We start from the raw sequence: 27,353 nt of genomic DNA, 5'->3' as shown, positions 1-27,353 counted from the left end.
GAGTCCATAACCAGATAGAGTGATGAGCTAAGAGGCTCTTGGAGTACTCCAGGAAAAGGATAATGAGGATGAGGACTTCAGGATGGTGAAGTGGGATGGTGGCGGTGGGAGTGCAAAGGCATGTCCATCTGCTCCACCACTGGGGAAAAAAAAATCAAATATTCATGAGTTAGAGTATCCTACCGTGTTAGGATGTACCCATTTTGACAGATGAAGTGATGGAGTTACATAGGGTTTGAGTGGAGAGTAGTTGAGAGCTTGGGTCATTGTAGTCCAGGGCTAGTGAAGATTGGGTGATGAGTCACATCACCCATTGGGTAGATGACGATTGCACTGCCATTAGGCATGGTCACGGCTTCAGTCTCAGTTCCTATACTGGGAGATGCTCAAACTGGCATTGTAGGACTCTCTACTGGTGAAGAGAACAGGTAGGACACCCCCTCCAGAGGAGGGTCTACACTCTTGGAGCAAGGAAGGGGCAAGGTCCTGAGTGGCTTTCATTGTCTTCTACTCTATCTTAAGCTGTTGGGTCAGCAGCCTTCTCTAAGTTGGTGCATTGTCTCTGGGGAACGTTCCTCCACAGGCCAGTGGCCAGAGAGTGGTGGGTGCTCTGCCGTTCCTTTCATTCACTGCCACTCCCATTTACTGAGGCTGCCTAATTTCTGCAGGGCTGGTGGGACGCCAGGCTTTGGAATGGGGTAGTGGGCTCTGACCATGGTGGCGGGTGGGGAGAGGTGATGGAGCATGTCTTAGAAGTCACCCATTCTGTATCTGCAGGGCCAGCTGCTGGCAGCCAGGCACCCGAACATCCATGTCTCCTGGAGTCAGTGAAGATTGCTTGTATCTCAATGTGTTCATCCCTCAGAATGTGGTGAGTTCAGAAGCACTTGCTATGGTTGTTCTGAAGACTCCCACTAGAAATCCACTGTCCTCACAGTGTCCAGCACAGCCCAGTCTCCTCTGTGGCCTGCTGAGCTGAGATTAGGTGATTTGCCTAACGTCATGCAGCCAGTGGGTGATCTACGGACTTGGTCATTTGGTCCTCAGAGCTCATGGCTAGAACCAGTGAGTGGTGACCATGAGTATGTGCTTTTCCCATAGGAAAAGGAAGAAGACTGTGAAAGTGGTTTGCAGTTTAAAGAGCACTTTTTTTTGTCTTTGATTTTATTCGTCTTCACATCAACTCTAGGAGGATAGATAGATGATAGATTGATCAATCCATCAACTGATAGAAAAATGTAGAGAGAGAAATTTACCCTTATCTTAAAAGTGCAGACCTGGAGCTGAGAGAGGCTAAATGAGGTACATAAGGACATTCAGCTGGGCAGAGTGGAGGCTCATTCCTGTCACCGTGTTCCAAAGCCAGTGCTCTTTTCTCCTTAGGGAAGTTCCCAGTAAAAGAGAGTTTAGCTTTCTGCCTTGGGCTGTCCGGGCTCCATCCTGACCTTGGGAGAGGAGAAGTGATACCTCAGCCCAGATGGGCAGTACCTGCCCCGCCAGGTGACAGGCCCTGCGCAGGAGGGGCCAGCATCCTGGACAATTCCTGTGGCTGTCGTTGAGGTGGGAGCTGAGGATTGCCCCTCCTTTCTGTGCCTTGCCCTTGCCTCAGCAGCCACAAGCCAAAAGGCCTTTTCTCTTGCTGGCAAGCTACCCAATAAACATGAGTCCGGGCACTTTTAGGAGGGGTATACTGGGCTCCTTCACTGATCTGTTCCACAAACAAGGACAAATGAGTCCAAGACCACTCAAGCTGGCCTTTCTCTGTCGCATTTAAAAAGACCTCATATTTGAAGAATCCACATCTGAGCTGGAATATCACAGAGGAAGAGACTAGGGGAGTGCTGGGAAGGTGGGTCAGGGGTCAAAATTCCAGGTCAGCCCCTTCCTCTCTGTAAGGCATTTCCATGGGTGACTTCACTGCTCTGCACCTCTGCTTTCAAAGCTGTGGAGTGGGGTGCTTATGGCCACCATAGCTTCTACCTCCTTGGGTGGAAGATCAAATGAGACACTCTAGGGGAGAGCCTTTAGCCCAGCCCTTATAGGGGCAGGTCCTAGGTCAGTGTTTGCTCCCGTGACATGGCCCCTTTGTAAAAACATCTGTGTGTCTGTCTGAGGCCATCATACATGGAGTAGAGACGTCACAAGGAATCAGGATCCTTGATGGATCATGAGTTACCTGGTACCCGCATGTGCCCTGGCCTGAAGTAGGCCCTCAGATTCCCCAGCTTGGACACATGATTCTAATAGAATAGGGTCAGCCTACTTCCAGACCTCAGCTCTGCTACCTCCTAGCTGTGTGATCTCAGGCAAGCCAATGAAAATGTCTTAAGCCTCTGCCTCTTCATCTGTAAAATAGGGACAATAAGAATCTGGCAACTTCACAGAACTGTTTGAGGAACTATTGCAAACACTGGACACAGTGCCTGGCTCTTAGTAAGTGCATAATGAACTCTAGCTCTGTGTTACCAGAATGAGTCCAGCAAGGGAATCATCCAAGGGAAAGGGGATGCCAAGGGCCCAGAATGCTTTTCTGGAATAAACCATGTGCCAGAACTGGGAGCTAGAAGTCTGTGTGGTACCATGAGACGGGCTTCAGGTCTGCAGGGAGATGCCATCCCTGACACCTGCTCACTCTGTAATGTGAGAAGTGCACTCACCTTGTCTGACCCTCAGTTTCCTTCTCTATGGATGGGGTTTAATAGTTTGCTCAGGCTGCCATAACAAAGCACTGCAAGCTGTATGGCTTAAACAACAGAGAGATTTTTCTCACTAGAGACAGAAGCCCAAGATCAAGGTATCACAGGATTGGCTCCTTCAGAGGCTCCTTTCCTTGGCTTGTAGATGTTTCTCTTCTCTTCCTTGTGTCTTTATGTGGCCTTCCCTCTGTGCTTGTGTCCTGACCTCCTCTTCTTATAAGGACACCAGTTCTATGGGATTAGGTCTCACAAGTATGACTTCATTTTACCTTAATTACCTCATTAGGTACTGTCTCCAAAATATGGTCCACTGCTGAGGTCTTGGAGGCTAGGACTTCAATGTACACATTTGGAGAGACACAGCCCTATCCACTGCATGGGGCTAAGTATGCCACAGAGTTGGCCAGAGGAGTCCTGTGCTGACCCAGAATCGGGCTCCAAGCTTGGGAAAGGTGCCCTCCCCACGCTCTAGTCTCATGTTTCTCCAATTCCCACAGGCTCCAAACACATCCGTGCTGGTGTTCTTCCACAACACCATGGAGGGGAAGGGGAGTGAAGGATGGCCAGCTATCGATGGCTCCTTCCTGGCTGCTGTTGGCAACCTCATCGTGGTCACTGCCAGCTACCGAGTGGGTGTCTTCGGCTTCCTGAGTTCTGGTGAGTTGCTGCCTCTGGTGGGAGCTGCTGACCCCCTGAGTCAAGGCTCAGCCCCTTTTTCCCCAAGCCCTATCCCCTCACTGCCCCTGCTCCTCCTCCAGCCAAGCTAGCCACACAGTGGAAATTTTAGCACATTCAGGAGACACTCTGGGGATACTGACACCTTTAGATAAGGATGATAGTTTCCACTTATGGAGAACTTACTACATGTCTGAGCTGCTCCAAGTCTACCGCAGTTCTTACCTTGTGATGTATATATATGTGTGAGCATGTAGTTTAAAGAGAAAATTGAGGTCCACTTAAGATTATACAGTCAGGAACAACAGAGCCAGGAATTGACTTGCCCTGGACAGCCCTAGGGGATGAATTATAGCTCTTCTGCCCATAGAAAAACCATCTGGTTTGGAATCAGAGCTGTATAAATAAGGAGATTCCCACCTCCCTTTAATACTGGCCTCACTTGTAAGCAGTGGCCTGTCCCCTATCACAGACCTGTTGATCACCCCATCTATGTCCTCCATCCTCCCCACTGACTGCCAGGGCAGAACTGAGCCCTGGACCAACCCAAACATCTTCCAGCCACATCTTTTCCTCTAGCTATTACCTGCCACAGGGAGTATGTCAGCTGCAGTGACCAAGGCAGAGTTACTGCCTTGGAATCTGAAGAGCCCAGGGCCACCTCTGCCACTCTTCGGCTGTGGGCCCTCGGACAAAACCATTCCTTTCACCCAGTCTCAGTCTTGTCCTCTATAAAATGGGGATAATTTTACCTGACTTCCAAAGTTCCAATGAGGCTCAAACAAGGTACAGGTAAAAGGGTTTCAGAGACTTGAGTTTTACACATCTTTGAAGATAGTGATTGCTTTGTCTCTGTTTTCCAAGGGTCTCCTTTAAGATCTGAGATGTTCTTTGTGCTGAGTACGGGTGGGTGAATGGAAGATAGACTGGTCAGACGATCAGCTGGACTAGAATGTGTGTGAATGTGTGGGTTAGGCATCCAGCTGAGCAGAAACCTGGATGACTACATGGTGTGAGGCCTTGGATGCTGCTAAGAAGATTCTAGATGTATGAAATGGGCAACAAGTTAAGGCAAAATACAAGCAGATGTCAATGCAGGAGACGAGGGTGAGAAACAAATTTCAGATGCTTTTGATGGGGAGCAGGGTCATCTGGGAATCCAAGGACAGATATAGCTTCCCCTTTCCTGGCTCTGAGAGACCCTGGCTATCTCATTTAGCCTTTCCAATCCCAGTTTTCTGGCTGGTAAAATGAGGAAAATTAGCCCCACCCTCCTTCACATATATGTGGTGGTAAGAACCGAATTTGGTGACTGGGGTTTTGTGGAAGCCCTTTGGAGAGTGTTTAGACAATTATTCACATGTGAGCTTATTTTCCTCTTTAAGGAGAGAAATCTCTTTGCCTGGGTTTGCTTTCCTCTGTGTGAACACAAGACTGACCATGATTTGTGCCATCAGTAGCCCCTTCCTCTAGAGGTGGTGATATCAGGACTCGCCCCAAGGAGCCTGGGCCTGGGAAGCTTTTCCCAGACATGGCTGCCTTGTTGGCTTAGAGCATTTCTAGACAGAAGAGAGTGAGTTTCTGTATGCCATCTGTCTCTCAGTGGGTAGGGGATTATGATTTCACAGAGTATAATCTTGTTGAGAATTCATGTGCTTCTGGAGAGGCAAATTCATTTTGGCTGTCGGCAGGGACAGCCTGTGGGGAGGCAACGGAAGCTTCCAGAACACCAACCCTGCTCATTCCTGACATGCACTAAGCCTGCCTGTTCATTTTGCTCAAGGGAAACACCATCAGCAAGAGAGAAGGAAAGTTACACTTACAAAGTGTGTCATCTTCACCAGATATTTCTCCTGGATTACCTCATCTGTTTCTCACAGGCGATCTCTGAGGCCAGCAGGGAGTGGCCATTTCATAGATTGGTCAGCGAAGCTCAGTGAGGCTAAGGAACGTTATCACCACAATCACAAGTGGCTTCCTGGGCCTTAAACTCTGTTGGTGGAACAACAAGAAATATTGTTTTGCAGCCGGCTCCCTCAGATGGCTGGACATGTCCTTTCAATTTCCCGTTTTTCAGTTATGCTGAGCAGGGTCCATCTCTTGCATTCATTTAGCCACAGGCCAGTTTATTTCTTTTTTTAAAAAAATGTTACTTTAAGTTCCACTATACATGTGCAGAACATGCAGGTTTGTTACATAGGTATACATGTGCCATGGTGGTTTGCTGCACCCATCAACCTGTCATCTAGGTTTCAACCCACATGCACTAGGTATTTGTCCTAATTCTCTTCCTCCCCTTGCCTCCCATTCCCTGAAAGGCCCCAGTGTGTGATGCTCCCTGCCATGTCCATGTGTTCTCACTGTCCAACTCTTACTTCTCAATGAGAACATGCAGTGTTTGGTTTTCTGTTACTGTGTAGATTGCTGAGAATGATGGCTTCCAGCTTCATTTGTGTCTCTGCAAAGGACATGATCTCATTCTTTTTTATGGCCGCATAGTATTCCATGGTATATATGTGCCACATTTTCTTTATCCAGTCTATCTTTGATGGGCATTTGGTTTGGTTCCAAGTCTTTACTATTGTTAATAGTGCTCCAATAAACATATATCTAGAACCAGAAATACCATTTGACCCAGCAATTCCATTACTGGGTATATACCCAAAGGATTATAAATCAGTCTACTATGAAAACACGGGCTGTTTTCTTTGCCTTCCTTCTTAGCCCGTCTCGTGTGTCCTACATTCCCAAGCTTCCCAGTCTCTCACATTGCTCTTCCCTGCTCTTGAGCTCTGAGAGGGGAGCAGAGACATTGACATCCTCATCAAACCAATCAGGAAAGTGAGGCACAGAGACAGAGGGAGGGCAGAGCAGCAGCAGCAGAGCCATGATGCAGATTCAGGCTTCCTGCTATGGAGGAGTTGTCTCCTGCCTGCTTCGGGCAAGATCAGAGACAGAACTGAGCCTGGCCATGCAGAGGACAACAGGAAGCAGGTGCTCACCTCTGGAAGCACAAAGGAGCGAGTCTTGATCCCAGTTAATCCCCCAATAAACCTGCCACACGAGTGCAACCATTCCCTCTTTCATATTTTTTAAATAATAGATTTTATTATTTAGAGCTGTTTTAAGTTTATAGAAAAATTAAGCAGAAAGGACAAGGAGTTCCATACACTTCCTTCTGCCCCTCTTTCTTACCCTACTATTGATTAATAAGATTATTTGGTTGGGCACATGTGTTACATTTGATGAGCCGATGGGTGGTGCACTATGATTTACTGAAGTCCACAGTTTACCTTGCGGTTTGTCCTGTGTGTTGGATGCTCTCTGGGGTTTGCAGGCTGCCTGATCTCCTGGACCCACTGTTACAGGGTCCCACAGGATCATTTCATTGCCCTCCAACTTTCCTGTACTCCACCTCTTCATCTATCCCTTTTTCCACTTTAAGTCATTGAAAATTGCAGTTCAGAACATAAGCCTGGAAAGAGCTGGTTACTTTGCATCCCACCCTCAGCCTGGGATTCTGCAGGGAATGCAAGTTTACATTTGAGCAGGATGGGGTCTGAGGGCTGCTCTGTGGCTCTGCAGGGCCAGGACTCTGAGCAATTCCTTCCTTCTCCATCCCAGCGCAGGCTGCCTGTCTGTCAGTGAAGGATTCTAAGCCTTGCAGGGCAGCTCATGTGAGATGAAGTGTGTGAGGAAAAGTACCCGGGCTCACTCATATTCATTCCCACTTTCTTCTCTAGACAGGGCTGTGTTTTTATCATTTCCTGGCCCAGTATCTGGTCAGTGTCTCTTGATCTTAGCAGAAACAGCCCTGTCACTCACAGAGCCAGGCTGAGCAGCCCCTCGTGAGCGTCATCTCACTTGATAAATGTGTGCGGAATCTGCTGCTGTTTCCCAGAATGAAAATGGTCCCTGGGAGCCCAGACTCCAGAGGTACTTTGTGAAAGAGACCAGAGGAAAATGAAAGCAGCAGCTTGTGCCAGTCCTGAGGCCTACTAGACAAACACGTGCTCTCTGCTGGTAAAAGGCAAGCCCAGCCCAGTGTTTAGAGGCAGCCTTGGTTCCTGTTGATGTGAGCAGTTGGAAAGGAAGTAGTTGCTGGGCAAAGGGAGGCCATTTCCCCAAGCCTGGCCCCTGCAGCAGGGCAGACCCCAGAGGGCATCTGGCCCCAAGTCATTCTTCCTCTCTGTCTGGCAAAGCAAAGCAGTGAAGGGAACTGGGGCAGTGGCATCTGGGATAGAGGACGAGAGGCTGGACAAGGGGCCTGTGGACTCTGCAGGGCATGGGAGCAGAGGAAATGTACTTTGGCCAGGACACCAGACAGAAGGCCTGGCTGCCAACGGCAACCACACACTGCCATGACCTCATCGTCTCTGGGACACTCAGAGGCCTACTGAGCAGGTCTGCTGTCCTCTCTACCCAGAACAGGCACAGAATGCTGCCCCAGCAGGTGCCCCTTCACAGGCAGGCTGGAGACAAGGCATTCTGCTGAGAGCATCAGTGACATCATGTTAGAACCTAAACTTGTTCTATTTTATGAAAAATTAATCTGTAGTGCTTTATGACAAGCACTGTTCAACCTTACAGATATTCACTAATTTACTCAACCTTACGTGGAAGTGCTAATATCATCCCCATTTTACAGATGGGGAAAGTCAAAGCACACAAACATTATTAGCTTGTCCAGGCCCTCTCAAGGCTGTAAATGGTGGAGCTGGAACTGCAGCCAGCTGGTCTGGCTCCATGGACACTACATGACACTGCCTCTTGTTGATGGTCTCTGGTAAGACCAGGGTGAGCCCAGGATGGTGCTAAGGGGCTTCTGTGAGATGATTGAAGAGATCAAATGAGCAAACGAGCCAATTAGACAATGAGGGAGCAGGTGAGTGCTTGCTGGGTGCTCTGAGCAGAGGAGTAGGAGCCAGGAGGTACAGGGGCAGATCAGGGTGGGCGACAGTGGATGGAGAAGAGTGTTGGTGCTGGTGTGGAGGGCTTCCATTCAGGCCAGTTATCCCTGTGGGCAGCTGAGAGCAGTCCTCTGACATCTTGCCCCTGGGCCCGAGCCTCAAAGACATCAGCAGAGGCACAGAGTGTGTGTGTTGCATGACTGAGTGAGGTGGGACCTGAGGATGAGGACTGCAGCTTAGACACACAGACTGCAGCCGAGGGGGCAGCCCCTGGGCAGTGATGGGGCGCCAGACTGATCAGACAGCTTCGCAGCACATTTAGAAGGTCAGAAAAGCCAGGAAGAAGTTTGGACTTGATGCAGTAGGAATGAAAGAGATATAAAGGCTTTTTGAACAGAGAAAGTTTCAGAAATAAAGCACTGAAATGTTTTAATGTACATTATAGATTTTTCAACAAGCATTTGTTGAATTGGGTTGAATGTTAGGACAGAATTCTGATTGTGAATTAGGATTTGAGTCCCAACTTGATCTCAGATTCACTTCTTGCATCTAAACAAGCTCGTTCCCTCTAAAGTTTGAGTTCTTCACCAGTAAAGGAAAAGGGTAAACCAGACATGTTGAACCATAATTGCTTGTTAACTGCCTTCTGCATTTCTCTGTGGTCATGTGTCCCTAGGGCTAGGCGGGATCTCTCTTGCTTTCTGCCATACCGAGCACAGTGCCTGATACCGGCTGAAGCCCAGTCATACTTGTTTAATGAGTGGCCCCCTGACCACATGCTCACCTCTGTCCTCTCAGAAGTCTGGACCCCAGAAGTCAACACTGACCCTTATCGTGTAGTGGGAAGCTGATACATGGGAAATGAGAGTCAGGAACATGTCCTCTCCTCCTTGTCCCTGGAATACAGGCTGTGGCCATCACTTTCCAGATTTGTAGGACTTGGTCTGACTAAGTTGATGTCATGCTTTCCTGGGCTACCTCAGACTTTGGAGGGAGCAAACACATTCATCCTAACAAATGGGACATACAAGCAATCCAGAAAGTTCACAGCGAGGATCGTGTTCTACCAATGGCTTCACCAGTCCCAGAACACAAAATGCCTTTGAAGAACTGAACGTCTCTACAGCTGGAAGAATAATTTGTACCGTTATGCACTCTGAGCTAAGTGGAGTGCTCAGGCAGGCTGGAGACAAGGAAACTCTGCTAAGAGCATCAGTGACATAATGTTAGAGCCTAAACCTGTTCTATGTCATGAAAAAATAACCTTCTATAGTGCTTTGTGACAAGCACTGTTCTGCTCCTCTTACAAATATTCACTAATTTACTCAACAACCTTATGAGGAAGTGCTATTATCACCTATTATCACCCCCATTTTACCAATGGGGAAAATCAAAGCATACAGATAACTTATTCAGGGCTCCTCAAGGCTGTAAATGGAGCTGGGACTGCAGCCAGCTGGTCTGGCTCCATGGTGAGACCATCATGTTCCCTTAAACTTTGTGACTTAATACTAGACTGGGGAATCAGGATGCAAGATTTTTCTGTTTTTTCTTTTCTTCTTTCCTACTTGGGAATATGGGATCTTATCCGTAGTTTCTTGCTGGATGCCGAATCCTGTAAATCATAACTATCATGTCTCATGGAGAAATGAAGGATCTGGAGCCCGGGGAGTGGGCTGGGCTGCTGACACACAAAGGACCGTCGCCAACATGTAGGTGCTAATGAAAGCCATGGAATCTGATGAGGTTCCTTAGTGCAAAGTCAGAAGAGAAGAGTGGGAAGCTCAGATGAAATGAGACCTGGTGTTTCAAGGTCTGATAAAGAGGACAAGTTAGTGGAGTAGTTTGACCAGAAGGATCTACTGAATTCACAGCACAACTGGAAGTCTATGTAGTGTCTCAAAAAGCTAAAGAGAAGAGCATATTTGTGCTATACTTGTGCCTAAATCATTTTATTTAAAAAAATAGTGCTGAGTTTTTAACAAATGTTAATTTGGATTCTATAAAAAAAAGAGATCGATTCAGTTGCATGCTAATAAAGGCTTCAGATGATGAGACGAGGGGAAGGGTGTAATCCAGAACCCCAGCATGTCCCGGTCACTGTCAGGGACAGCCACCTGCAGGGGTCAAAGACGTGGGGCAGAGAGTTCACCTCCTTCCCATTGTCAGGCCAAGCTAGTGATGGAACTGAAGATGGACTGCCTGTAATCTGAGCAACTCCCCTCAGCTAGTGACAGGGAAGCAGTGGCTCAGAGAGTTATAAAGACATGATGCAGATCTCCTAGCTGGCAAAAGAGAGGTACAAGGACATGATCAAGGTCTCCTTACTGGCTAGCATTCAGGCCTGCGTGTGTCTTCTTTCAAAGCCCATGCTCCTCCATGTTCCTCACTGTGTTTGGAACCCATACTTCTGACCTGTGACCTGTGAGGACAAGAGCCCATAACTCCTGGAGGGGCCATTGCCTGCCATAGACAGCACCATGTTTGTCAAATCCAAGGTTGCAAAGTCACAAAGGGTAAAAGGCTTTCCTCTTTTCTGAAGGGTCTGGAGAAGTGAGTGGCAACTGGGGACTTCTGGACCAGGTGGCAGCTCTGACCTGGGTGCAGACCCACATCCGAGCATTTGGCGGGGACCCTCGGCGCGTGTCCCTGGCAGCAGACCGTGGCGGGGCTGATGTGGCCAGCATCCACCTTCTCACGGCTAGGGCCACCAACTCGCGACTCTTCCAGAGAGCTGTGCTGATGGTGAGTGTTGTGTGTTCTACCTTCAGTCTTACTGTAGATGTGGCTGGGGAGGTGGTTCTCCTGTGCTTTGAAAGGCTAGTTGGCTTTGATCGCTTGACTTTCCCTTGTCCTTTGTCCTGAGTGTGGATTCTGCTTGGAGTTTTCCATGTTTGTGTGATTCCAAGATGCTGAAGAGCTCCCCTGACTTTTTTTCCCTCATGTCTAAAGTGCTAAAAATTTTAGATGGCGAAGCGTTTCTGTTTCCTGAGAGTGGTTCATTAGGGTTTCCTTTGCATGGAACAGTTTTTCCACATCCCCCTCTTTGCCTGCCCTACTTTTCCTTTAGAAAAACCTTCCTGACTTTTCAGCCTAGAACTGAGCCCTCTTTATGTGGCTTGTGCTGCCTGTAGGTCCCCTGTGCAGCATTTACCAGGATTTCCAAAGTAAGTAATTGCTCTGAGTGGCGAAGCTGCTGCCTCATAAGACTGCGGGCTCCAGCAGAGCAGGGGCTGGGTGTGCCTTGCTCTCCGTGATACCCTGAGCACCCCACACAGCACATCTGAGAGTCCGTGGTTGCACCATTAATTATTGTGGGGCAGCAGTGAGCAGATGACTGGGGGAGAGTTCAGCTGTTGTTCTCAGGGCCCAGGGACCCACAGGATACACCAGCTCCCTCCCTTCCACACCTTTCTGTAAGTCTTATCCTTTGATCCCAATTTTCTTCAATCCATCCCTCTGATATTGATCCATCTCAGTGGCAGTAGAATTGGGCACAAACATCTTTCAATTCCTGGTATTGAGAACAAACCATCCTGCATTGAGTTGATCCTGGAGTGATTTGTCCAGGGCCCTTTCAGAAACAAGACACTCATTAGGACCCAGAAGATGCCAAAAATACCTTCCAATGGGCTCAGAAAGCAGATTTTTCTTTTTGAGGGTTTAGGTGTTTGGGGAATTTCAAATACTAATCTGTTTTAACAAATGGCAGTGTATTTAAAAATAAACCTTCCATCTGTTTTAGTCATTTGGAAGCAGCTTTTACAACTGCTCCCAGTAGTCCTTGGGATGCATGTGAAATTATTTGGAATTGAGAGAACTAAAATACTTCAATATATTAGCGGTTCTTAAATGTGTTTTTTATCAACAGATGTTTGGGGAAATGAATGTGAGTTGGCAATTTATTCTGGGATAAAATCTTAAATCTCTTTGCAAATCTTGAGGCCAGAACTGTTGAAATATTGGTCAAGGGAAATCCTGTGATGATAATGAATAACCTGTATTTATTTAGCACTTTTGAGACCACAAAGCACTTTCAGTGTCTTATCTCACAGATTCCTCATGTTGATTGGCAAGGGGACTTTATTTTATTTTGCAATCTAGAGATGAGAAATCTGAAACTCAGAAGATTTAGTGACCTACCAAAGAACACACAGCAAGGAAGAAGCTGCATTAAGGACTAGAAGCTAAAGCTAAGTCCTGTGTTTCCCCACTGTATGAGGCTGCCTCTCCGGGAATTTGGGACTCTCTTGGGATCTCAGGGTGTAAGATAAAGAGCCATCAGATAGGCCTGCATTAAGATCTTGGTCTTGGAGAAGACACTTAACCTTGTATTCTTCACCTATCAAATCAAATCCATGTGATTAATTCTATTTCCCAAGGTCTCGAGATGTTGCCAGGACTTAATGGTTTGTAAAGTGTCCTGCATAACATAGGAACTCAAGAAATCCAAGCTCCTTCTTTCCTCTTCCTTTGCCAAAGGAAGGCAACTCCAGACAGAAGTGCATCCTAGGGCATTTCACCTGTCCCGGGGCTGGGTTGGGGGATGAAGGTGCTTGTTGCAAACATGCCTTCTGTAGCTCTGTCCCTGGACAGTTTTAAGACAGGGGAGGTCTTGTCCTCTGGGGTATGATTCATGGACCCAGAAAACATTTCCCTTGCTGTTCTGTAACATCGCCCCAAGTCTGCATTCCTCGGGGTGAACTCCTGGCCTCAGGCATTGGCCTCAAGCTAAATTGTTCTGTCTTGTTTCTTACTCCATTCCTGCATGAATCCTACACTTGAGGATCCCTGGCTATCACCCTTCTGAGGAAATGCCTTGCCTTCCTCCAGACCTTCTTAACTCTGTTCTGTATTCAGCATATCCAGTATCTACCTGGAAAGTTCCTGCTATCCTTCAGGGATCAGCTGGAATGAGGCCTCCAAGCCTTTCCTCATCTCTTGAAACAGAAGGAAAGAATCTTACCTTAGTGAAAAGACTTATATTTAGCAATTCTTAGAAACTGTGCCTTATTTTACATGCTTATTATTCTAACATCTCTCATTCCAATTCTATCATGACTAGGTGCTTGAAAACGTACATGAGTGTAATCCTCTTAGTGTTTCCTTAACACTTAGCACAGCATTTGGTTCAGAGATGTGCTGAGTTCCACTAAAGTGATGAGAGAGATGGTAGTTTGGGCTCAGAGCACTGTTCTCTATTGTTTTTGCAGTATATCTCATATTGTGAGCATGCAATGCCTGTCTATTCAGAATTCACCAAGCTATTCATGAGTTTAGATGCTTCCATATATATTTTAGAATAAGTTTATTGAGGTTTTATTCTAATATTTTTTCTGGGAGTTTGAGTGACATAGACTTGATCCTTAATTTCAGAAAAAAATCTACACTGTAATGATGTTAAGCTTTGCCTTAATGAATCAGGTAAACGCTGTAACCATGGACACAGTAGTTTTGCCTTGTTAGGTCTTTTCATACAGTTCTGAACATTTCTAAATAAAAGTTTTGTGAAACCATTGTGAGTCAAGTTCCTACATGTGTCGTCATTTGGCTGGCCCTGTCACCACTTTCTTCTTTTCTATTGTATTTTCCAGTTTGAAAATACTTGTGTTAGGAAATAAGTTGTTTCAGCAATTTGCTAAGCTGTTTTGTCACATCTAATACTTTGCCTGTGGGTTTCTTTGGGTTTTCTATGAATTTTCCTCATTCTGCAAATAATGATGGGTTTATTTCTATACCTGTTGGAACAAAATGCTCAGTTGATATAAGGAGACCCAGTACTAAAGCAGCTTAGTGGATAAAGTTCCTTCTGTCTGTCTGTCTCTCTGTCTCTCTCTCTCTCTCTCTCTCTCTCTCTCTCTCTCTCTCTCTCTGCTCTCTCTCTCTCTCTCCTATACCATCAGCCAAGATGGGCAGTCCAGGTGTCTCTGGATCACTCAGGGCTCTGGTTTCTTCAAGATATTTCTCTGCCATTTCTTAAGGGCTTCCTCATCTGCTGGGTTAGAGTTTGGGCTGCCAGGGGTTCCAGATGGTAGAAAGAGGATGGAGAGGAAGGAGGACCAAACCTGCCGCCTTAGGTCTTTGCTGGCAAGGGACACACTCTGTCTTCAGGTATAGTTACAAGCAGACGTGCATTTGATTTGTGTTTGTTGTCCCTCATCTTTCTTGATCATTCTTGTTCATATTTTTATCACGTTAGTCTATTTCAACAATGTTTTGCTTTTTAAAATCTTCTCTATGGCTGTGTTTTAAGAAGTCTGTTTCATTGATGTCTTGTTATTATCTTCTGCTTTCTTCCCGTTTCCTTGGCTATCTGTTGTTCTTTCAGCTTCTTAAGTTGAAAATTAATCTCATTACTTTCATTCTTTGTTTCTCGATTAATTTATTTCAAACAATAATTCGCCCTCTCACTATTTTATCAGCTATACCCAATAAATTTTGAAAAGTAGCAATATGTCATTTATTTCTAATATTTTATTTATTGCATTATTTTCTTCTTAACCTAAGGATTTTTTTTTTTACTTTAGATCCCTGGCAGTTTTAAATTTTTATTTCTTGTTTTGAACTTTGATTCCCAATTTTATTGCTTTATTATCATACAGCATGAATTGGAGGATGCCGACTCTGAAATTTACCAGGACTTTCTCTGTGATCTAATATATTATCCATTTGTTGGCAAATAAGTTATATAGTGTTATCAAAATCTATCTACCTATTTATTTGTTTACTTATTGTTGCTTACTATATCAGTTCCTGGGATTGTGTATTAAAATCTCCAAGTAAAATTATTGATTTATCTATTTTTCCCTGTTGCAGTTGTGTAATCTATTTTGATACTATATCATCCCATTAACATAAGTGCAATCATCATTTCTTCTTAATATATTGTTGCTTCTGTACATCTCTCTTTGCCTTTATGTAATTTATTTTTACCTTAAATCCCATTTTTTCCTCAAAATGCACCACACATTATCTTTTGTTCATTTTCGCATTAAATTTTTTTTGCCTCTTTAATTTCAAACTTTGTGTGTCAGTAGGCAATACAATGATGGAATTTAAAAAATGTGTCCTCCACACAGCATGATCTTTTAAATATATCAGTGAAATGATCTTACCCCTTACTTGGATCCTTTCAGTGGCTCCTCATGTCTCCTAGAATGGGCCCTATGCCACTTTATATCCTCCAGGGCCCTGCAGCACCTTCCTGATGCCTCCTAAGACCCTTCTCTCCTTCCCTAGCTGCCTCGGCCTGGCCACCCTGGCTTCTTTTAGCTTCATCAGTGTGCAGTCTTGCTTCTTCTGCCTGCAGGAATTGCCCCATTATTCCTGCTGACTCCATAGACTTCCTAGATCTTTACATGACTATTTGCTGCTCACCTTTCAGGCCTCAGCCCAAACATTGCCTCTGCTAGGAGGCCTTTCCTAAGCCTGGACCTGAAGGCCAGCCTGCCCTCACCCTCATCACCACCATCACCAAGCATCTTGTCTATTTATGATGTCGAGCTCCATGATACCAGAGACCTCATCTGGTTTTCGTTGCTACAGCCCCAGTACCTGAGCAGTGTCGATTTGGTAGGTGTCCAAAAATCTGCAGAAAGAAATTCTTGGGAGAATGAATAGCACAGTGATCACAAGTAATGCGTGGAGAATCTAGGCGAGATGTTTTTTATAACAATTGTTCAGGATTTGCTGTCCCCTTCAATCCCTTAGGCTTACCTTCAGGTCTCATAAAACACCTTCCAAAGTCAAGCAATCTGGTTTTTCTTAAGGCTGCACCTCAAGAGGATGCTGCACTGCTAACTGGCACCAGGTTTCTCTGGGTGATCTTTGCCTCTAGTTGTACGTTTATTTGAAAATTTGAAACACACAGAGCTTCTGAATGAACCACCCATCCCCCTCAACCCAGAAACTGTCCCCACATGCCAAGGGTTAAATATTTATTAGGTTTATTTTAATCAGGAATAAATACATGATTTAGCGAAGTGTAATGCTCCCCACTTAGAAATCCCTCTGGGTGCTCCCCAACATTCCAATCACATTTGTCACAATGGAAAACAATACATAAGATGCTATGCAGACATCTGGAGTTCAGGGGTCACCTTGCCTTGTGTGGGAAGTCAGTGTCCACAGTGTTACATTCATTTCTCATACATTGGCTGGTTCTTTTGAAATAGCCTTTTGGAATTGTTGGGGAAACCACAGATGCCTCCTTGTATAAACACACTGGAATCTATGATACAGAAGATCGTGTAACTGCACATATACATACCACTAGCACAATGAGCTCAGATCGATGGAATGCTTATGTGAGCAGACAGACTCTGAAGGCAGGGAAAGATACTGAAAGTATGTGCCCCTCCTTCCCCAGGATCCCTTTGAAACAGGAAAACATGAGTCATAGACTCATCTGCAGCCCACTCTCCTCCTAGCAGGATTTGGATGGGAGCTCTGAAGATCCCTGCTTCTCCCTCTCTGGCTATACACTGTGTTTTCTCCCTTGTCTCTTAAAATTATGCGTGACATCATTAATCCACTTGGATTCCCCATCTTTCCTGGAGCTCAGCATTTTTTGTCATACGGATGCCAGACCCTTCTTAGAATAAAGTACTGGATGAATTCATTCTTTAGAATGTATCCATTTCATTTAAAAAATTCAGCTATTCCAGCCAGCCCTTTCACTCTGAAGAACAGCTAGAAAGTGAGCTTCTGAATGTCCATCACCTGCCTCCAATTCCACCCTAACCCATGAGTGATTTCTATTTTTACATATTATTTTTAACCACTTTTTAACCTGTCTACAGTGTGAACACCTCTATTGGGGGTTGGGACTTAGGCATTTTTTTTTCTGGCCTACATGACACATTACATAGGACCTAATGCAATGCCTCTTCAGGCAATAAATGAATAGTTGATGCATTAATGTAGGCAAGAATCCCAGCATTCCAGAGAAGCTCTCTCTGCACTGCAAAGCCATGGCTGCAGACACCAGGACAGCTGGCGCAGTTCTAGGCTTGCCCCCTCAATTTCCCTGCCAGCAGCCTTCCTCTCTCTCATTCTTCTGGCCCTCTGCAGAATCAGCGGGGCTATCTGCCTTCCACCCACATGGCTTTGGTACAGGAGCAGGCCCAAGGTATCTCCCAATTGAAGGCTCAGAAGTTTTTCGGGCTAATGTTTAGTGTCACAGAGTTCCTATAAAAAGAGAGGAAAGCATACGAGAGATCCCTATGGATTGGTTAAAGTAGTTCCATTCACGGGGATGCATCTGCAAACCCAGACCTTCTGCCAGTCCATAGCTATTGTTTCCTCTCCCTCTCAGCCTTGGCCATACGGAAGTTCCCTCCAACGACCTTGGAGCATAGCTATCTGGACAGGTCCAGTTCCTTGGAGAATGGTCCTGGTGCACTTTCTTGTGAGGGTGGCTTTGTCCTGTGTCTCACATACACAATGTGTGCACAGATACATGCTGAGCTCTTCCAAGCACTGCCTGACATGTCATGACCCAATCTTTCATGAAGCCACTGCCCTGATCGGACACCAGGCCAGAGTTCCTGTGGTCACGATGTGAATAGAGAAGATGCAGCTTTGAGTCTCCATGTGGCTTCTCTTGGCTCCTAAAATATATGAGTTTCCCGGGGATCAGGGAATCTTGCTTTTTGCAAGATTCCAAGCAATCGTTGGAACATCTGTTCCTTTAGGGCATGAACCATTGTGTCTGTTCTTGGCTAGTCTTCAAAGTAAGGTGGTGATGAGAAGAATGAGCTCTTTCTCTTGCTGCCACTGTACATCAGGGAGACACTTTTCTTCTTTCGATCGAAGGAGGTGTTGTCCTCACTGGTCAGGGACAGGTAAGAGGCGATGCTCTCTCGAAGGCCGTAGCTGAAAAGGGACTCGTCTACCCCAAGTGGGTTTTCTGTTCCCTCATGGTCCTCCTGCAGCCTGTGGGTCAGAAGAAAGGGGGCAGAGAATGGGAAAAAAGAGAGGGTCATAGAGAGAGGAGGGGATGAGGGCAAGAGAATGAGAACAGGAGGAAAAGAAAAATGAAATTCCTGGTGACTATTTCTCTTATTTATCCTTCTTTTTTTTTTTTTTTTTGAGATGGAGTCTCATTCTATTGCCCAGTCTGGAGTGCAGTGGCGCATTCTCTGCTCACTGCAACCTCTGCCTCCCAGGCTCAAGCAATTCTCCCTCCGTAGCCTCCTGACTAGCTGGGATCACAGATGTCTACCACCACGCCTGGCTAATATTTTGTAGTTTTAGTAGAGACAGGGTTTCACCATGTTGGCCAGGCTGGTCTCAAACTCCTGAACTTAGGTGATCTACCTGCCTCGGCCTCCCCAAGTGCTGAGATTACAGGCATGAGCCAGCCCTAACCTACTATTCTAATTATTACTCTAACCAATTATTCTACTCTAACTGCAATTATTCTAACCGATTATTTTAATGCTGGTTCTTATATTTGTGGGCCACATGATCTTGGATAAATAACCTCTCTGAACTGCTGTTTTCTTGGAAGGCTGACACTTCCAACTGTCAATTCTAGTAAAATTACTTTTTATTATTTATAAGAAAGAGCTGTTTTCTTTATCTCTTATATAATTCTGATCTCTGATTTCTTTGATTTGCCGGTGGGATCTCTGGATTGATACTGAATTACTAAAATAATCCACCAATCCCAAACTGTAAATAGCCTTTAAAATTCACACGCTGACAATGGAATAAACAGAACAAATTGATGAAAGGTTTTTCTCCTAGAGAAAACAAAGAAGTCACTGTAGGATTCTACTGATGTTTTTAAGCTTTGTGAGTGGGTTTTAAATAATATTAAATTTACACAGGATGTGATACTTTCTAGGATTCTAACAACTAGAAAGAGAAAGGTGCAGAAACAGGGGAAGCTGCCACACACCTTGTGATGCTTGAGGCTGCACCAGCACCCAAGGATTCCCTTGGTTTACATCTGGGTGGGGTGCTCACCTCCAGGTCTCAGCAGGGCTGGCTGACCCTGGCCATGGTTTTTATGTACTAGGCACACACACTGTTTTGTGCTCACACATTCACGGACCACTTGCATATGTACACACACACACGCACGCACACACACCATACTCACCTGGACACTCTCCTCCAGTCCACGGTCTTCTGACGCAAAGTGACAGGTGAGCTGGAGGTCCTCACTGCCGGGGCAGCTGTGCTTTGTGTCAGACAGGGCGTGGTGAGCACACAGCACAGGCCATCAGCCACTTCTGAGGAGGGAAGCAGACAGCCAGTCAGGGACCCTGTGGACGCCTCAGCCAGTGTGGGGTGCAGGCCTGACACACCCTCCAGTGCAGCTCCCTGGCTATTGCTGTGGGGAAACTGGGGCTGAGACTTCAAAGGGGCATGGTAGGTAGTAGCAAGGCTGAAAGTCACATGCTCAGTTGTTTGAGAAATGTGAGTGTGCCCTGGTGTACTCTGCATTTAGGCAGGTGCGGGCAGAGAGAGAGGTTTAGGATCCAGTATCAAGCAAACTTGGGTTTGAATTTTAGCTTTGCCCCCATGGTAAATGACGAGGAACTTCATTGAGCTTCATTTTCCTCAACTGCAGAATCAAAGAAACGAGGCAACAAGTGAGTGCCTGCAGAGGCCACAGCCTTCCAGGGTTTCCAACGAAGGCCCAAATTATCAACTTCACAGGGTGTGAGAATGGGGCCACATACAACATTCATCCCCCCAGTTGTGCATTCAGTATGCACAGGTGGACTAAATACACCTCTAGGAAGAAAGATAAAAGAAGCAATGAAAGAAGGAAGGAAAGGAGACAGGGAGCTGAGGAGGAATGAAAGAGGACAAGAAGGAAAAGCAAAGATGAGAGGGAGAAGGAGGAAGAGGAGGAGGCAAAAATAGCATGAAGAGTAGAAGACACAGGAAGGGAGGGAAGAGAAAAACGAAGAGGGCAAGGAGAGAATGCAGACAAAGAAAGAATGCAGACCATCTCTCTTTCATTCTAGAGACTCACGCACAGAAAGAATGAAAATTAAATAAACCTGTTTCTTTTTCGCTTGTATGAAAATCTCTGTATGAAATGCCTGACTCTCGGGCACATCACGACATAGCTTCTATCTCTTGGAAGGCTTCTTCCTAGCCCATGTTATCATCAGAAAGACTTGATTCTGCTGTACTCAGGCATCTTAGAGATTCAAGAAATTCTGTGCAGTCTTATTCAGGCTAAAGACCCTGACCCCAGTGCTTCTCCTGTGCCCTGTGGGAGATGACATGGCCAAGGGGATGAGGAGCCACTGGTCTCCGACTGGACTGAACCACCCCTGGCTGCAGAGCCAATCCACCACCAGGGTTTAGAAAGCACATCACACCTCTGACAGGTCCCACCTCCCATCTGATTTATGGAGTGCTCTCTGGGGCATCCTTGCCAATGACTGAAAAAGGAATTTGTAGCAGAAGAAGCACACTCATCCTGTCACAGGAGGTCAGCCAGGAAGACTTTGTTTCGTGGTTTTCAGTCTGACGTCAACTATGAACTCAAATGTCCACCCACACAGGTGCCCTTGGAGAAATGGGAGGTGAGACCATGAATTTCGAGGGAGATTTAATGGGACGGGAATCTAAACTAATGACCTGTCATGTGTTGGAAATTGAAACGACCTCCCAGGTTATGAGGCGAGGAAGATGAAGTCAGATGCAAAGGCTGGAGAGATCAGCTGCAATGTGCAGCTCAGGCAGGGGACACTTCCTGAGTTTCCTTCCTCAGACAGGTTAATATGCAGGGTGAAAAATAAAATTTGACAAAAAGCAAAAGAACCACCACTTATAAGCACATCACATGCCTCCAGCACTAAGCTAGCCTCATCCCCTGGATCACACTGAGCCCTTGATCAACTCAATGTTTTTAGACCCATTTTGGGGAGTAGAAAGCTGAGGATCTTGAGGTGAAGTAACTTGCTCAGGGCCATAGAAATGTGACCAAACTAAATCTTATTGACTCATTGTAAAAGCAACTCATTGCCTCTTAAACAAAGAAGAAAGACACCATCCAGCTGTCTCTAGGATTCAGACACCCTGGTCTCATTCACCCCTGTCTACATGGCTCATCAGAATTCACACTCCTCTGGACCTTTAGGGTCCAACAACTCTATATTCAAGGGTTCTTAGACCCTCAAGGTCCCCAGCCCTTGATTTTCCAAGCCATATTTTAGAGCTCATTTATGCCCATGCACTCTGTTCTCTCAGTAACCAGCATGCATGGTGTACTTTAGGTGCCGCATTTTTCATGTGCATTTTTTCTTGGACTAGCAGCAATTCTGTGAAGATTATTGCATTTTAATCCCCAAGTTATAAATAAAAAAACCCTGAGCCTGCAAGGTGTTAAGTAATTTGCCTAAAAGCATCGTGATAAAAATTATAGGCAACCTGTTGTTAGATGTCTATTTAAACCCTGGTGAACAGTTCCTCTCGTTCTGTCTTTAGAATGAGTCCAGTGGAGATCAAAGTGGCTGTGTGGTTTCTGCTTGGGGATTCTGAATGGGGCATAAGGAGGATTTCAGGTTTTCACACCCTTTTCAGTTATTCACAGAAGCAAACGGATGACCCTAATCCATTGAGTGGTTCGATGACCAGAAACATATTGTGGGAAGGTTCTAGTGCTGCCTGGGGTGAGATATGCCCCATGGTCAAGCAGCGGCAGGTAGATTTGGGTGTTTCTGGCCTGGTAGCCTCATGGCCTCGTGGTCCCTAGAAGCTTTGCTAGGACAGCATCTTTCTCATGTTTGCTTTTGTCTATGCAAAACTTATGGTCTCCACACCCCCTCCGATGGTTGTTATTAAAAGCCAAATACCACAACCAACCTTTACTCAAAACCAATATAAGTTGGCTGTTTCCAGGACTCCCTTCCTCTTTCGTTTTTACCTGGCTACTAAGTTTTCAGATATCACAGAAGTAATATCTGTTATTATTTATTTTGCATCTGCTGTGTGCCAGGCTATGCTGAACACGCTATGTAAACAGTTGTGTTTAGTAATTATTCAATCACCTGCTAGGAGCCCATATTCACCCACCTCCCATAAATGGGGACCCCAGGTTCTGAGGGGTGGCTGACCTTGCCCAAAGCCTCACATGGTACAGATCTGAGCTTGGACCAGCCTCTCCTGAACAGCCATTTTTGCTCCATGCCCTGCTGCTTCTGCTGGGCCAGCTGTGATAACCAAAGCCCTGTAGACTTGTTTCTCCCTGAAATAGCCTTCATTTGTTCAGTTCAAGACCCCATATACAAGAGGACGCTGGCAAAGTTGCCCCAGTGTGTGAGGTCAAGCATCCTGAACCCAGAAGATGCTATGAAAGCAAAAGCATCCTCTTCCTTCCTCCCTCTAATGTGTAGAGGAAGTGAGGAGGACAGCGATATTCTGCTAGGTGAAGTGGCTGGTATTTAATGGGCGCTCGTGGTTATGGGCCAGGTACCCTCCTCACCTTCCATGCACTAACTCCGTGGATCCTCATGGTGTCCTTGAGAGGGGGGACTATTAGTGTCTGCCTGGCACAGATTAAGAAAGTGAGACACAAACTGCCAGCCCCAGGCTGCCCAGCTAACAGTGAGCAGATTTGGGATAGAAACAGAGCTTCCAGAGCTGGTTTTTGGAAATTTAGCATTTAGCCAACTGTTCACAATAGGGTAAAGTTCCGAATCCTGAGCTGATGTTTGGGCCTTTTACAGTGTAACTCAACTTTCTCTGTCTGGCAGTGTCCTACTCTTCCAGCTGCCAACACCACATAAGATAAAGATGTGTCCTTTATCTTAGTGGATGCTCCCCATCTCATCAGCCTGGGAGAATTCAGACCTCTTCCTGGGTCTGCGAAGGGCACAGAAATGAACTAAATGCAATTCCTAGTATTTAGGAGCCTGCTAAGGAACACAGGTTAGCACACAATCAAACAGACCACATGGAAGCATGATTAGAATGCTGGAAAGGAACCCTGGGCGTGCTCTGAGCACAGTGAAGACAGGCAGCCACTGGTAACTCCTGTAGCTTCATTGCAGAGGCGATTCATGTTGGCCTTGAAGGCCAGTGAGGATCTTGACAAGTAGAAAAGGGAGAATGAGGGGCAGTCTAGAACAAAGCCCCAGAGGCTTAAAGATGTATGCCCCACTTAGGGATGTGCAAGCTGATTGCAGTTGTGAATCTAGGCACACCTTAACTTGTTGAATGTACAGGTAGAGAGAGGGCAAATTTGAGATTAGCTGTATTTTGCTTATTAAGGCAGCACGCACAGGCAAGCTTTCCCTGTCTCAACCAAGCAGAATTGATGACACTTTCCTTTGTACTCCCATTGGTTCCAGTTCAAACTACTAATCTTCCCTTAACCCATGATAGTGCAATTATTTGTAGTCATATCCATCTGGAACATAATGAGCATACAACATATGCTATTAAATGAACCAAGGGATGAACGAACGAGTGCCCTGCAACCAGTCTGAAATTTACGGTCTGAATTAACAAGAGAGCATATCGTGAGGGCAGCATGGGCAGAAAGCAAGAGTAAATCACTGCATTTATTGGTGACCCCTCTGCATTCCAGGTGGATGGTGCAGCAGAGCAATTAGCTAAGAGGGGTCCCACCATCGCAATCAGTCCAGATTGAATGTCTCTTACCAGAATAGTGGTTCACCAGGTCCTCCAGGCACTGGAAGGTGAGCCTCGGAGAAATGTAGTACCAGTTGTTGGGCAGGCGGAAAATGCGGTAATGCTTTACCTGCCTGTGTCTCACCGACAGCGAGTAAAACCCTGCAGGAGGTAGAGGATAAGTCAGCGGGCTCCACCTGTCCCCACCTGAAGGCACCCAGCTAACCAGCTTGCCACCACCGAGGCAGGGAGACCTGCCCACCCTTGGGATACAACAGTGATGCCTCCCTCCACTAGACCCTCCTGTGTTTAGATGTTGCTTCCCATTGCAGGAGTGTGTTATTGTGTCAAAGCAGATGTGTCCATCCTATGGCCCTTACAGGTTTTCAGGAACACACAGGTTTCATCCTCCTTGCTTTTTTTTTTGAGACTGGGTCTCACTCTGTTACCCAAACTGGAGTACAGTGGGGTGATCTTGGCTCACTGCAGCCTCTACCTCCTGGGCTCAAGGGATCCAACCACTTCAGCCCCCTGAGTAGCTGGGACTACAGGCATGTGCCACCATGCCCAGCTAATTTTTGTATTTTTTGTAGAGATGGGGTTTTGCTACATTGCCCAGCTGGTCTCAAACTCCTGGACTCAAGTGATCCACCCACCTCAGCCTCCCAAAGTGCTGGGATTACAGGCATGAGCCACTGCACCCAGCCTTGTCTTCTATCTTTTTGAGGCAAACACATTTGGGCTGTTTCCACATCCTGAGGCCAAATTGAATGATTGCACTTTGGTTGCAACCTGTAGCTCCAGGACCCATGATCGTTTTTGGTTCCTTCCTGGATACATTCTAAGATGTCATCCCTACTGTTTTCCTCTTTGAGCCTCTGTCCCATCAATGCTGCCACAGCACACATTTGAGGGGGTCCTTGCAGTTATTCTCTCTCTTTCTTTGTCTATACTATCTCTGACTTGAGCTTAGTTTTTTCAGAAATTTGAAGGAGTTGAGTCATCTTTCTGGGTGTCCCTAAGAAAAATCTGAAAGGTGGGTTATTGTTCCTTAACCCTCATTAGAGCAATGACCTGATATGGGTTGGTAGGAGCAGAATCTCAGGCATGTGCCTCGATTTCCCCAAATGCAAAATGAGAGAATTGGATATAGGTTATGTTTTAGGGTCCTCTCTGCTCTATCTTCTGGGATTTCAGGAGTAGAAAATGCCCACCAGACAGAGGAGTTAGGGAACTGATTGATTTTGCTATCTCTGCTGGGCAGGGCTAAGCAATTGCCGAGACATTTCTATTAATTCTCAGAAAGGTCATAGGAGGCATTGCCCCCGATTTTTTTAAAGATGGAGAAGCAGAGGCCTAGAGTCTCAATGGGATACGGCCAGGGGCACAGGGCTTGGAAATGCCACCTTGGGATGTGAATCTTGGCCTCAGCTCATCCCTCAGGGCACCCAGACCTGCCCTGAGTCAACCCAGCGTGAGCCTTCCCGTAAGATCAGGAGAAGTGGGAGTGTGGTAAGCAAGTCGAGGGTAACAAGTAAAAAAAAGTCAGAGCTTTGCATACCCAAGGTGGGCCTGCCACACCCACCCAGCTCCAGCATGATCACTCATCTGCCTGATAATATCTTTATTTTTAGATGAGCTCTGTGGCACCCACCCTGGGTTCTTGGCCAGGCCAATTTAGGAGTTTCTTTCTGAGTCAGGGCATCCTGCCTCCGGGGAACACTGGGACAGGCAGAGGATGTTTTGCTTTTGCTTTGATCTTTCTGTCCCCCAGCCTATTTAGGTTTTTGAGTGAATAGTTGATCTTGGATTTTTTGTTTAATCACATATATCTGACCCTGCTCTCTGAAAGCAAGGTCGATGCTCTTTTTGGTGAAGAGCTCTAGCACCATGGAGCTTTGGCACTTATTAGGTGCATAGGAAGCACTCTCAGATACTGTGTTTTTTCTTCTTTGATATCAAGTATGCAAGAAGCAAGCCAAGAACTTGAAGATACCTTCTGAATTTAAAAAAAGTTATTGTTTAGTCTGGGAAATCCTAGCTGTTAAGTATTTGGGGATAAACACAGTACTCTCCTACTGTAAATTTCATGGTCTAGATCAGAGAGCTGAGGCTTAGGGAGAGAGAGGCAGTAACTTAGTAATTTGTAAGGCTAAAATTGGAATTTGGAACCCTTGCTTTGAACCATGACAAAGAGCTCACACTATCTGTGCTTTTACTGAGGTGCTTAATGCATAGGATGCAAGGAAATGATAATGCTAGAGATGGTGGTGACTGAGAGGACACAGCTGATTCTCTGGTTTGGTTACAGAGCACAGAGGAACCTGATATCGGGGCCATCTGTGCAGCAGGAGCAATACAAATATTATGACATTTGAATCTCCCACACCCTTATAAGAAAGGGGTTTTCTCTCCATTTCACAGATGAGAAGACTGTGCTCAGGCAAGTCAGTCACAGAGCTTAGAACACAGGCCAGGCCTGTACTGAAGGCCGCTTTCTGTCTGCCCAGTGTGCTTTCTACACGCTATGTTCAGTTTTGTTCTCAGCTGCTGGAAAATTCTCCAGCAGGAGTCATCAGGCCTGATGTTGGCCAGGCCCATAACAGTGCCCACTTGGCTCCCCACTGCCTGTCCCCTTGCTTCCACACTGGCCTCTCCAGCAGTATGTGGGCTGCAGGGGGCTAACTACATTGGGTCAATTTGCATGGATGTAGGAGGAAGGAAAATGAAGCCATGTCACGAGTCAGCCAGGAACAAAACATGCTTGTCTGCCCTGAACGGGGAAAGATGAGTTGGAGGCCACTCACCTTTCTTGGTCTCACTCTCTCTGATCATGAAGGAGCCGACCTTCGTGTCTGGCAGCTGCAGCAGCTCCTCGGCCTTGTCTCTGCCCAGGCCCTCAAAGAGCCAGCTGGGAAGGAGGAAGACAGCCATTAGGATCCCGAGCAAGTCCTCCCCCAGGACAGGTGGGAATGGGCCACCCACCACACTGAGCACTTGAAACCTAATCCTCATCTGAACCCACTAAGACAGGTAGCATTATCTCCCTTTCACAGATGAGGATACTAAGGGTCCCAGTGATTTAGTAATTTGCCCAAGATACCATGTCAGCAGTTGATAGTGTTAAAATTAGAATTCACTTTTCTGGGACATCCAATTCTATAACCACCATACTTCACTGCTGCTCTTTTATTTATTTATATCTGGAGTTACATTATCCTTTATTTATTTATATCTGGAGTTACATTTATTTGTTTATTTATTGAGATGGATTCCTGCTGTGTCACCCAGGCTGAAGAACAACAGAGTGATCTTGGCCCACTGCATACTCCACCTCCCAAGTTCAAGTGATTCTCCTTCCTCAGCCTTTCAAGTAGCTGGGATTACAGGCACGTGCCACTATGCCTTGCTATTTTTTTTGTATTTTTAGTAGAGATGGGGATTCACCATGTTGGCTGGGCTG

At 46.1% G+C, this 27,353-nt stretch overlaps 2 protein-coding genes across 10 annotated transcripts in view; one reads left to right on the top strand and one right to left on the bottom strand.

Moving 5' to 3' along the window:
• TG (thyroglobulin) overlaps positions 1-27,353 on the top strand; it is a 275,822-nt gene that overhangs the window by 155,185 nt on the left and 93,284 nt on the right. For 4 of the 5 annotated variants that reach the window (XM_078353142.1, XM_035277468.3, XM_035277469.3 and 1 more), the window contains 3 exons: positions 778-871; positions 3,194-3,353; positions 10,824-11,026. In XM_078353142.1, the coding sequence (XP_078209268.1) occupies positions 778-871; positions 3,194-3,353; positions 10,824-11,026 (457 nt within the window). Of the gene's footprint in view, positions 1-777; positions 872-3,193; positions 3,354-10,823; positions 11,027-19,865; positions 20,109-27,353 lie in introns of those variants that run through there. The other variant, XM_078353141.1, reaches the window with a different exon arrangement.
• SLA (Src like adaptor) overlaps positions 16,211-27,353 on the bottom strand; it is a 68,148-nt gene continuing 57,005 nt past the window's right edge. For all 5 annotated transcript variants that reach the window (XM_035277474.3, XM_035277471.3, XM_078353145.1 and 2 more), the window contains 4 exons: positions 26,698-26,801; positions 23,921-24,052; positions 19,392-19,524; positions 16,211-18,217 (listed from right to left, as the gene is read on the bottom strand). In XM_035277474.3, the coding sequence (XP_035133365.1) occupies positions 18,004-18,217; positions 19,392-19,524; positions 23,921-24,052; positions 26,698-26,801 (583 nt within the window). In that variant the 3' untranslated portion in view covers positions 16,211-18,003. The remainder of the gene's footprint in view (positions 18,218-19,391; positions 19,525-23,920; positions 24,053-26,697; positions 26,802-27,353) is intronic.

Source organism: Callithrix jacchus, chromosome 16 (assembly GCF_049354715.1).
Source record: "Callithrix jacchus isolate 240 chromosome 16, calJac240_pri, whole genome shotgun sequence".
In the NCBI taxonomy this organism is placed as follows: domain Eukaryota; kingdom Metazoa; phylum Chordata; class Mammalia; order Primates; family Cebidae; genus Callithrix; species Callithrix jacchus.
The sequence above is the reverse complement of the archived record's forward strand: the minus strand, read 5'-3'. Positions and strand labels throughout refer to the sequence as shown.